Below are 12764 nucleotides of genomic sequence, written 5' to 3' on the forward strand. Positions count from 1 at the left end.
CGAGGCCTGGCTCTTTACTCTGTTTCAGTTGTTACTCCCATTTTGGAGAGAAAACTCCTGGAGGATCTTTGTAAATATGTGACCTGGAACCCACATATCCCGTTTCAGGGAATGCAAACAGGAGGCTAGTTGTAGTGTCTGACCTGATGCCCATCTTTTTCTTCCCCCAAGAAATGTAAACAGGAGATCAGTTGTAAATGCCTAGCCTGGGGCCCATTCATCTCCTGCCTCAGCGTGTGTGTGCCTGTAAGTGCATAAAGACTATCATGAGCAAGACTTGGCACATACGAACAAAATCCTTATACCACCATTACTGTCTTTAACTTTTGCTGGTACTTTTTCCAATCTGGAATACTCTCTCTGGCCTCTACCAATTCAAATTCTTTTTGAACTTCAAAGTTCTTCATATGTCAGTCAGTGCTTAGCAAAACAGAACTGGTTCCACCTCTACTTTCCATGATTTACAGCATAGTTGGGGTGTAGACACAATGGACAGATAAGTTATAAATAAATAATCATAGCCTATGGGAAATAAATAAATGAAGATCACAGCCAATAGGGGAAAGGAAGAATACTTTATAAACTGAAATTGTTAGACCTTAGTATTTACAGTAATTATTAATAATATATTAATAAATAGTACAAGTTGTTAGGTTTGTTGTTCAGTTTGGACAAAAGAAGAAATTTAAATATATTACATTTAATACTGTAGTTTAAAACGTTTGAAGGAATTTAAGTCATAAATGAGATCAGTTGTTTAAGAAAGTTTGGTCTATTGAATCTGAGTTGACCAAATGTTAAAGTTCCCCCTTGAAAGTGGCTATTCAAATTTATTAGATTTATAAATAGAAAGTTTAGATTTATATAGATGACTTGAAGATTTAAGAAAAAGTAAATTTAAAAATATATTTATCTATTTGGCTATGTCAAATTTCAGTTGCAGCAGGCAAGATCTTTAATTGTGGCATGGGAACTCTTTGTTGCAGCTTGTGGGATCTAGTTCCCTGAGCAGAGATCAAACCCTGGCCCCATGCATTGGGATCACAGTCTTAGCCACTGGTCCACCAGGGAAGTCCCAAAGATACATTCTTTTAAATTTTTAAATTTACTTTTTATTGAAGTGACATTGGTTTATGATGTTATACAAGTTTCATGTGTACAACATTATATTTCAACTTCTGGATATCCTACAGTGAGCTCACCACTAAAAATTTGTTTCCATCTATAACCATAAAATTGACCCCCTTGCCCATTTCTGTATGCAGATTAAGAAGCAACAGTTAGAATTGGACATGGAACAACAGAGTGGTTCCAAATTGGGAAAGGAGTACATCAAGGTTGTATATTGTCACCCTGCTTATTTAACTTATATGCAGAGTACATCATGAGACATGCTGGACTGGATGAAGCACAAGATGGAATCAAGATTTCTGGGAGAAATATCAATAACCTCAGATATGCAGATGGTACCACCCTTATGGCAGAAAGCGAAGAACTAAAGAGCCTCTTGATGAAAGTGAAATTGGAGAGTGAAAAACTTGGCTTAAAACTCAACATTCAGAAAACTAAGATCATGGCCTCTGGTCCCATCAGTTCAGTTCAGTCACTCAGTCATGTCTGACTCTTTACAACCCCATGAACTGCAGCACACCAGGCCTCCCTGTCCATCACCAACTCCTGGAGTTCACCCAAACCCATGTCCATAGAGTCAGTGATGCCATCCAACCATTTCATCCTCTGTCATCCCCTTCTCCTCCTGCCCTCAATCTTTCCCAGCATCAGGGTATTTTCCAGTGAGTCAGCTCTTCGCATCAGGTGACTAAAATATTGGAGTTTCAGCTTCAACATCAGTCTTTCCAATGAATACCCAGGACTAATCTCCTTTTGGATGGACTGGTTGGATCTTCTTGCAGTCCAGGGGACTCTCAAGAGTCTTTTTCAACACCACAGTTCAAAATTATCAGTTCTTTGACACTCAGCTTTCTTTATAGTCCAACTCTCACATCCATACATGACCACTGGAAAAACCATAGCTTTGACTAAACATACCTTAGTTGCCAAAGTGATGTCTCTGCTTTTTAATATGCCGTCTAGTTTGTGATAGTTTTTCTTCCAAGGAGTAAGCATCTTTTAATTTCATGACTGCAGTCACCATCTGCAGTGATTTGGGAGCCCAAGAAAATAAAGTCTGTCACTATTTCCATTGTTTCCCCATCTATTTGCCATGAAGTGATGGGACCATATGCCATGATCTTAGTTTTTTGAATGTTGAGTTTTAAGCCAGCTTTTCCACGCTCCTCTTTCATGCTTACCAAGAGGCTCTTTAGTTCCTCTTCACTTTCTGCCATTAGAGTGATATCATATGCATATTTGAGGTTGTTGATATTTCTCCTGACAATCTTGATTCCAGCTTGTTATTCATCCAGCCCAGCATTTCTCATGATGTACTCTGCATATAAGTTAAATAAGCAGGGTGACAATATATAGCCATGATGTACTCATTTCCCAATTTTGAACCAGTCTATTGTTCCATGTATGGTTCTAACCTGCTTACAAGTTTCTCAGGAGACAGGTTAGATGGTCTAGTGTTCCCATTGCTCTAAGAATTTTCCATGGTTGGCAGTGATCCACACAGTTAAAGGCTTTGTGTGTTAGTTGCTCAATCATGTCCAACTCTTTGCAACCTCACGGATTGTAGCCTGCTGGGTTTCTCTGTCCATGGAATTCTCCAGGCAAGAAAACTGAAGTGGATTGCCATATCCTTCTCCAAAGGCTTTAGCGTAGTCAATTCCATTGTTTTCTCTATGATCCAATAGATGTTGGCGATTTGATCTCTGGTTCCTGTGCCTTTTCTAAACCTAGCTTGAACATCTGGAAGTTCTCAGTTCACGTACTGTTGAAATCTAGCTTGAAGCATTTTGAGCATTACCTTGCTAGCATGTGAAGTGAGGACAATTGTACAGTAGTTTGAACATTCTTTGGCATTGTCTTTCTTTGGGATTGGGATGAAAACTGACCTTTTCCAGTTTTGTGGCCACTGCTGTTTTTCAAATTTGCTGGCATAGTCAGTGTAGCACATTAGCAGCAGCATCTTTTAGGATTAGAAATAACTCAGCTGGAATTCCTTCACCTCCACTAGTTTTGTTCATAGTAATGCTTCCTAAGGCCCAATTGACTTCATACCTGAGGATGTCTGGCTCTAGGTGAGTGATCACACCATCGTGGTTATTTGGGTCATTGAGACCATTTTTACATAGTTCTTGTGTGTATTCTTGCCACCTCTTCTTAATCTTTTCTGCTTCTGTTAGGTCCTTGCCATTTCTGTCCTTTGTTGTTACCATCTTTGCATGAAATATTCCCTTGGTATCTCCAATTTTCTTGAAGAGATCACTAGTCTTTCCTATTCTATCATTTTCTTCTATGTTTTTGCATTGTTTACTTAAGAAGGCTTTTTTATCTCTCGTTGCTATTCTCTGTAACTCTGCATTCAGATGGGTATATCTTTCCCTCTCCTTTGACTTTCACTTCTTTTCTCAGCTATTTGTAAGGCCTCCTCAGACAACCACTTTGCCTTCTTGCATTTCTTTTTCGTTAGTATAGTTTTGTTCACCACCTCCTGTACAATGTTATAAACCTCTGTCCATAGTTCTTCAGGCCCTCTGTCTACTAGATATAATCCCTTGGATCTATTTGTCACCTCCACTGTGTAACCATTAAGGATTTGATTTATGTCATACTTGAAAGGCCTAGTGGCTTTCCCTACTTTATTCAATATAAGTCTGAACTTTGCGATAAGAAGCTTATGATCTGAGCCACAGTCAGTTCCAGGTCTTTTTTTGCTGATTGTACAGATCTTCTCCATCTTTGGCTGCAAATAACATAATCTGTCTGATTTTAGTATTGATCATCTGGTGATGTCCATGTGTAGAGTCAACACTTGTGTTGTTGGAAGAAGATGTTTGCTATGACTAGTGTGTTCTCTTGGAAAAACTTTTAGCTTTTGCCCTGCTTCATTTTCTACCCCAAGGCCAAACTTGCGTTATTTCAGGTGTCACCTAAAAAAGATGCACAACTTGAGAGTTGTGAGTTAAGTTTTATTTGGGGCAAAATGAGGACTGCAGTCCAGGAGGCAGCACCCCAGATAGCTCCAAGAGATTGCTCCAGAGCGGCAGTGGGGGAAGGTCAACATATAAGGTTTTGGTGAAGGGGGAGTTCAATACCATTAAGCACCCATTTTACAATACATTTTTTTGTTAGTCATGAGGGTATGAGGGCTTCCCTGTGGCTCAGCTGGTAAAGAATCCACCTGCAATGAGGGAGATCTGGGTTCGATCCCTGGGTTGGGAAGACCTCCTGGAGAAGGGAACATCTATCCACTCCAGTATTCTGGCCTGGAGAATTCCATGGACTGTTGGAATTGCAAAGAGTCAGAATTTCACTTTCATGAGGATCTGATATCACCATGAAGAGATTTAGGGCTTCTCTAGATATGAGGAGTTTCAAGGATTGAGATCATAAAACTGTTTGTAAAAACATCCAACTGTCCCTGGGCAAAGACCTGTCCCACCAGATTCCCTGGAGCACAGAGTGCCTCACTCCACCCTGACCCCTCAGGGTTTGTTGAAGGCCAAAGCAATAGCAGCATGGAGTTCAGTCCCCATAGAGGCAGATGGCAAACGCCTTTGTTGTTCAGTCATTGGCAATGCTCTTGGTAAGTGCCAATTTGTAGTTGACACTATCTCTTGACTTCCTACCTTTGCATTCCAGTCCCTTATGATGAAAAGGACATCTTATTTTGGTGTTAGTTCTGGAAGGTCTTGTAGGACCATTCAGAGAACCATTCAACTTCAGCTTCTTCAGCATTAGTGGTTGGGGCATAGACTTGGATTACTGTGGTATTATATGGGCAAAATGAGGACTTCAGCCCAGGAGGCAGCATCTCAGATAGCTCTGAGAGACTGCTCCAAAGAGGTAGTGGGAGGAATGTCAGTATATTAGGTTTTGCTGAAGGCAGAATTCAATACCATTAAGAACTCATTTTACAAAAGGTTTTCTGTTAGTCTTGAGGATCTGATGTCACCATGAAAGGATTTAGTGCTTTTCTAGGTATGAGGAAGGAGATGCAAAGACTGAAAGCATAAAATGTTCCTAAAAACCTTCAACTATCTAAAGGCCTGTCCCACCAGATTTCCTGGAGCACAGAGTGCCTCACTCCACCCTGAACTCCCTCAGAGGGTGTTGAAGGTCAACAGCTGCAGCAGCACAGGGTTCGATCTCTGCAGAGGCAGATGGCAAATGCCTTGTTCAGTTCTTGGCAATGCTCTTGGTAAGTGCCAATTTGTAGTTGACACACGCAAGAATGGATATATGTATATGTATGCCTGAGTCCCTTCGCTGTTCACATGAAACTACCACAACATTGTTAATCATCTATACCCCAATACAGAATAAAAAGTTAAAAAAAAAAAAAACAATAAAAAAAATGGGCCAAAGATCTAAACAGACATTTTTCCAAAGAAGACATGCATGCATGCTAAGTTGCTTCGGTCCTAACTCTTTGCAACTCTATGGATTGTAAAGAGTATAATTTATGTATATTAAGGTATTTCAAAACTTAACATGACCACAATTCCTAAGTCAGCCAGCATCTAGAACAGTTTTTTTTTTTTTTTTTTTTTTGCAGTAACGGGGTTAAGTGAAAGGTTCTGAATTCATGGAAAACCCTTGGCTAAATCTTTCTTAAAAATCCCTTACAAAATTGGCTCTTTCCTCCATTCTTTCCGTGCCACTATAATGATGCGCGATGAACATCCTGGTTGATGCTCTCAAGAGCATCAACAATGCTGAAAAGAGAGGCAAATGGCAAGTGCTTGTTAGGCCATGCTCCAAAGTCATCATGAGGTTTCCAAATGTAGTGATGAAGTATATTTATATTGGTGAATTTGAAATCATTGATGATCACAGGGTTGGAAAAATTGTTAACCTGACATGCAGGCTAAATAAGTGTGACGTGATCAGCCCCAGATTTAATGTGCAACTCAAAGATCTAGAAAAACGTCAGCTCACATCTTGTCAATTTGACTTCATTGTACTGACATCCTCACCTGGCACCATGGACCATGAAGAAGCAAGAAGAAAACACACAGGAGAGAAAATCTTTGGATTTTTTTTTTTTCTAGGAAAGTAATGCATACAAATAAAATGCCTCAGAGGACAAAAAAAAAAAAAAAAAATCCCTCACAAAATTAGATTCCGGAGTCTCTTTACCATCTGGTGGTGATCATCTGTCGGTGAACCCTCATCCGACACAGTTTCAGAGAAGTCATTCTTTTAAAAACAATTACTTCCTGTGTGTCACTCTGTACATGGCATTATTTCATCATTCATGATCACTAAATGCATTTTTAGTTATAAAGAAATCATGTCACTGCTAAATTGTTTCAGTTTTTTGAGACAATAAGCTGGCAGTACAAATAAGTACCAAAAATATCCACCCACATATTTTAAAAAGACTCTTGTATAGATGAGGTCTTTTCTGTGAACAGATTTTTGCTTCCACAGGAAGGAAAATACAAAACTTATCTTTTATTCTTCTTTTTACCCTCTCATAGGGCTTCCCAGGTGGCGCTACTGGTAAACAACTCAACTACCAGTGAAGGAGACCTAAGAGACACGGGTTCGATCCCTAGGTCAAGAAGACATCCTGGAGAAGAGCATGGCAAGCCACTCTAGTATTCTTGCCTGGAGAATCTCATGGACAGGGGAGTCTGACGGGCTACAGTCCATGGAATTGCAAAGAGTTGGACACGACTGAAGCAACTTAGCACACAACCTCTCATAATCTTCCCGACTAAGAACAGGTTAAATAAGTCATAGAAACAATTATGTGCACCTATAAAGTATCAGCAATATGTGAACCGTGAACTTCCTGATGTTCAAGCTGGTTTTAGAAAAGGCAGAGGAACCAGAGATCAAATTGCCAACATCTGCTGGATCATGGAAAAAGCAAGAGAGTTCCAGAAAAACATCTATTTCTGCTTTAATGACTATGCCAAAGCCTTTGACTGTATGGATCACAATAAACTGTGGAAAATTCTGAAAGAGATGGGAATACCAGACCACCTGATCTGCCTCTTGAGAAATTTGTATGCAGGTCAGGAAGCAACAGTTAGAACTGGACATGGAACAACAGACTGGTTCCAAATAGGAAAAGGAGTACGTCAAGGCTGTATATTGTCACCCTGCTTATTTAACTTATATGCAGAGTACATCATGAGAAACGCTGGACTGGAAGAAACACAAGCTGGAATCAAGATTGCCGGGAGAAATATCAATAACCTCAGATATGCAGATGACACCACCCTTATGGCAGAAAGTGAAGAGGAACTCAAAAGCCTCTTGATGAAAGTGAAAGTGGAGAGTGAAAAAGTTGGCTTAAAGCTCAACATTCAGAAAACGAAGATCATGGCATCCGGTCCCATCACTTCATGGGAAATAGATGGGGAAACTGGAACCAGTGTCAGACTTTATTTTTCTGGGCTCCAAAATCACTTCAGATGGTGAGTGCAGCAATGAAATTAAAAGACACTTACTCCTTGGAAGGAAAGTTATGACCAACCTAGATAGCATATTCAAAAGCAGAGACATTACTTTGCCAACAAAGGTTCATCTAGTCAAGGCTATGGTTTTTCCTGTGGTCATGTATGGATGTGAGAGTTGGACTGTGAAGAAGGCTGAGCACCGAAGAATTGATGCTTTTGAACTGTGGTGTTGGAGAAGACTCTTGAGAGTCCCTTGGCCTGCAAGGCGATCCAACCAGTCCATTCTAAAGGAGATCAGTCCTGGGTGTTCTTTGGAAGGACTGATGCTAAAGCTGAAACTCCAGTACTTTGGCCACCTCATGCGAAGAGTTGACTCATTGGAAAAGACTCTGATGCTGAGAGGAATTGGGGGGCAGGAGGAGAAGGGGAGGACAGAGGATGAGATGGCTGGATGGCATCACTGACTCTATGGACGTGAGTCTGGGTGAACTCTGGGAGTTGGTGATGGACAGGGAGGCCTGGCATGCTGCGATTCATGGGGTTGCAAAGAGTCAGACATGACTGAGCGACTGATCTGATCTGATCTGATAAAGTATCAGACACTCCAGGTGTCCCACTCAAATTCCCTTGGCACTTAACGTGTCTGAGTATGCAGACCCAAATTCCAACTGTTATCACCTCTTTGCCTCAAACATCCCTTCAGCCACACGTATGACAGGCTTTAAGTACCAGAGAAATAACACATTTTCCTAAACCAAAGGCAACCCTTGACCAAGGACATATATATAAATTCTCATATAAATACAGTTAAGGATTGAATTATATCCTCAAAAATTCATATGTTGAAATCCTCAGTTCAGTTCAGTTCAGTTCAGTCGTGTCCGATTCTTTGCAACCCCATGGACTGCAGCAAGCCAGGCTTCCCTGTCTATAACCAACTCCAAGAGCTTGCTCAAACTCATGTCCATTGAGTCAGTGATACCATCCAAGTATCTCATCCTCTGTTGTCTCCTTCTCCTCCCGCCTTCAATCTTTCCCAGCATCAAAGTCTTTTCCAATGAGTCAGTTCGTCACATCAGGTAGCCAAAGTATTGGAGCTTCAGCTCCAGCATCAGTCCTTCCAATGAACACTGAGGACTGATTTCCTTTAGGATGGACAGGTTGAATCTCCTTTTAGTCCAAGGGACTCTCAAGAGTCTTCTCCAACACCACAGTTCATCAATTACCTAGCTTTTGCATCAATTACCTAGGATTACCGGGGGAGGATTGAAATCCTAACCTCTGGTAATTCAGATTGTGACCTTATTTGAAGATACAATCTTTACAGAGGTTACAAAGTTAAAATGAGGCCATAAGGGTGGGCCCTCACCCAATATAACTGGTGTCCTTATAAAATGGGGGCATTTAGACACAGAGACTCACAGCTACAAGACAAGGAGAGAGACCTAGAACACCTCCTTCCTTCACAGCCCTCAGAAGGAACCAGCTGGGCCGACACCTTGATTCCTGCCTCCAGCCTCCACAGCTGGCCTCCACAATACATTTTTGTTATCTGAGCCACTCAGTTTATGGCATTTCATGACAGTAGTTGTAGCAAACTAATAGAAATACCCAGTTCCCTTACCCCTTGGGTGGAGTAACTCCGAGATATGTGTTCTGTGCTGTTTCCTAGAATCCCCAGTGGGGTTCAGCTCACTTGCATTATGGCCTCTGGCTTGATAACACACTCTTTATTCTCTTCGTTTCTTCCTTTTTTCACTACCTATTTTACTGGGGTGTTATCTGGGCTCAACTCTTGTGTAAATCATTGGATCTAGTCTCTGGATTTAAAATCCAGACCTTGATGAACAGTCTAGAAATTCATCTCTAGTGGGGTTGATTCTAAGAAGAGATTATCTTTTTTTTTTTTTTTTTTTGTCAGCAGTGTCTTGGCCAGTAACACCATCCAGGGGCTAACAATATCTGAGTATCATTATGAAATTCGACATAACATCACCTTGGGCCATGTTTATCAAATCATTTTTCATTCAGTTCAGTTCAGTCGCTGAGTCATGTCTGATTCTTTGCGACCCCATAATTCACAGCACACCAGGCTTCCCTGTCCATCACCATCTCCCGGAGTTCACTCAAACTCACGTCCATCGAGTCGGTGATGCCATCCAGCCATCTCATCCTCTGTCATCCCCTTCTCCTCTTGCCCCCAATCTCTCCCAGCATCAGAGTCTTTTCCAATGAGTCAACTCTTCACATGAGGTGGCCAAAGTACTGGAGTTTCAGCTTTAGCATCAGTCCTTCCAAAGAACACCCAGGACTGATCTCCTTTAGAATGGACTGGTTGGATCGCCTTGCAGGCCAAGGGACTCTCAAGAGTCTTCTCCAACACCACAGTTCAAAAGCATCAATTCTTCGGTGCTCAGCCTTCTTCACAGTCCAACTCTCACATCCATACATGACCACAGGAAAAACCATAGCCTTGACTAGATGAACCTTTGTTGGCAAAGTAATGTCTCTGCTTTTGAATATGCTATCTAGGTTGGTCATAACTTTCCTTCCAAGGAGTAAGTGTCTTTTAATTTCATTGCTGCACTCACCATCTGAAGTGATTTTTGGAGCCCCAAAAAATAAAGTCTGACACTGTTTCCACTGTTTCCCCATCTGTTTGCCATGAAGTGATGGGACCAGATGCCATGATCTTCGTTTTCTGAATGCTGAGCTTTAAGCCAACTTTTTCACTCTCCTCTTTCACCTTCATCAAGAGGTTTTTTAGTTTCTCTTCATTTTCAGCCATAAGGGTGGTGTCATCTGCATACCTGAGGTTACTGATATTTCTCCCAGCAATATTTCTCCCTGATTCCAGCTTGTGCTTCTTCCAGCCCAGCATTTCTCATGATGTACTCTGCATATAAGTTAAATAAGCAGGGTGACAATATACAGCCTTGACGTACTCCTTTTCCTATTTGGAACCAGTCTGTTGTTCCATGTCCAGTTCTAACTATTGCTTCCTGACCTGCATATAGGTTTCTCAAGAGGCAGATCAGGTGGTCTGGTATTCCCATCTCTTTCAGAATTTTCCACAGTTTATTGTGATCCACACAGTCAAAGGCTTTGGCATAGTCAATAAAGCAGGAATAGATGTTTTTCTGGAACTCTCTTGCTTTTTCCACGATCCAGCGGATGTTGGCAATTTGATCTCTGATTCCTCTGCTGCCGAGGTCCAGCCCCGGCTGATCCAGGGAATTCGAAGGGGAGACAGCTTCGGTGAGTTCACTGGCTTTATTTAAATATTCATCAAAGATATAAAGAGTAATAGAATGAGGATAGCTCAGTAGGAAAATTCAGCAGAGAAAAGAGGCTGAGTAGCTAGGTTTACATGGAAAATCAATATAACCTGTGACAACAGGTTAGCTCTGACCACGGAGGCCGCAGGCGCCCTTTTGAATAGCGGAAGGTGCCCCACCTTAGGCACCTTCTCGAGTGGGTCTTAGAAGCCCAGGCAATAAATAGTCGCAGAGGACCTCCACGCTCCAGATGGAGACTCAGCCAGAATGTGAAAAGAAAGAATGATATGGGGAGACCAAGCTTTGGTGAGCAAGGCCCGTAGCTTTATTTTCAACAGGGGCTTTTATACCCTAAGTTGCACATAGAGTCGGACACGACTGAGCGACTTCACTTTCACTTTACACTTTCATGCATTGGAGAAGGAAATGGCAACCCATTCCAGTGTTCTTGCCTGGAGAATCCCAGGGACGGGGGAGCCTGGTGGCTGCCATCTATGGGGTCACACAGAGTCGGACACGACTGAAGTGACTTAGCATAGCATAGCATTGCACATAGAGGATAATAGGGGATGTGAAATCATGCAAAGTCAGCAGTCTTTGATCCTTATCGAAACCAGGGTTTCTTTCCTGCAAATTTATCGTATACAAATGGTTTAGGTGATTTACATCATCTTCTGGCCAGAAGGCCTATTAACATTTTATGACTCTGACAAAGGTTTGTCAATCCATCAGATCAGATCAGTCGCTCAGTCGTGTCCAACTCTTTGCGACCCCATAATTCACAGCACGCCAGGCCTCCCTGTCCATCACCAACTCCCGCAGTTCACTCAGACTCATGTCCATCGAGTCAGTGATGCCATCCAGCCATCTCATCCTCTGTCGTCCCCTTCTCCTCTTGCCCCTAATCCCTCCCAGCATCAGAGTCTTTTCCAATGAGTCAACTCTTCACATGAGGTGGCCAAAGTACTGGAGTTTCAGCTTTAGCATCATTCCTTCCAAAGAAATCCCAGGGCTGATCTCCTTCAGAATGGACTGGTTGGATCTCCTTGCAGTCCAAGGGACTCTCAAGAGTCTTCTCCAACACCACAGTTCAAAAGCATCAATTCTTTGGCGCTCAGCTTTCTTCACAGTCCAACTCACATCCATACATGACCACAGGGAAAACCATAGCCTTGACTAGACGAACCTTTGTTGGCAAAGTAATGTCTCTGCTTTTGAATATGCTATTTAGGTTGGTCATAACTTTCCTTCCAAGGAGCAAGCGTCTTTTAATTTCATGGCTGCAGTCACCATCTGCAGTGATTTTGGAGCCCAGAAAAATAAAGTCTGAGGCTGTTTTCACTGTTTCCCCATCTATTTCCCATGAAGTGATGGGACCGGATGCCATGATCTTCGTTTTCTGAATGTTGAGCTTTAAGTCAACTTTTTCACTCTCCTCTTTCACCTTCATCAAGAGGCTTTTTAGTTCCTCTTCACTTTCTGCCATAAGGGTGGTGTCATCTGCATATCTGAGGTTATTGATATTTCTCCCGGCAATCTTGATTCCAGTTTGTGTTTCTTCCAGTCCAGCGTTTCTCATGATGTACTCTGCATATAAGTTAAATAAACAGGGTGACAATATACAGCCTTGACGTGCTCCTTTTCCTATTTGGATCCAGTCTGTTGTTCCATGTCCAGTTCTAACTGTTGCTTCCTGACCTGCATACAAATTTCTCAAGAGGCAGATCAGGTGGTCTGGTATTCCCATCTCTTTCAGAATTTTCCACAGTTTATTGTGATCCATACAGTCAAAGGCTTTGGCATAGTCATTAAAGCAGAAATAGATGTTTTTCTGGAACTCTCTTGCTTTTTCCATGATCCAGCAGATGTTGGCAATTTGATCTCTGGTTCCTCTGCCTTTTCTAAAACCAGCTTGAACATCAGGAAGTTCACGGTTCATGTATTG

The 12764-nt window shown here is 41.8% G+C and overlaps 2 protein-coding genes across 2 annotated transcripts in view; one reads left to right on the forward strand and one right to left on the reverse strand.

The window, feature by feature from the left end:
• PSTPIP2 (proline-serine-threonine phosphatase interacting protein 2) overlaps nucleotides 1-12764 on the reverse strand; it is a 113277-nt gene that overhangs the window by 1749 nt on the left and 98764 nt on the right. The window lies entirely within an intron of this gene.
• LOC109577730 (small ribosomal subunit protein uS8-like) lies at nucleotides 5798-6187 on the forward strand. The gene has a single exon (XM_070778515.1). It carries the CDS (start codon nucleotides 5804-5806, stop codon nucleotides 6185-6187), a length of 384 nt encoding a protein of 127 aa, XP_070634616.1. The 5' UTR covers nucleotides 5798-5803.

This window comes from Bos indicus, chromosome 24, assembly GCF_029378745.1.
Source record: "Bos indicus isolate NIAB-ARS_2022 breed Sahiwal x Tharparkar chromosome 24, NIAB-ARS_B.indTharparkar_mat_pri_1.0, whole genome shotgun sequence".
Lineage (NCBI taxonomy): Eukaryota > Metazoa > Chordata > Mammalia > Artiodactyla > Bovidae > Bos > Bos indicus.

What these genes read in the sequence shown, in the direction of transcription:
- LOC109577730 (XM_070778515.1), top strand. Translation starts at nt 5,804, where the DNA reads ATGAACATCCTGGTTGATGCTCTCAAGAGCATCAACAATGCTGAAAAG.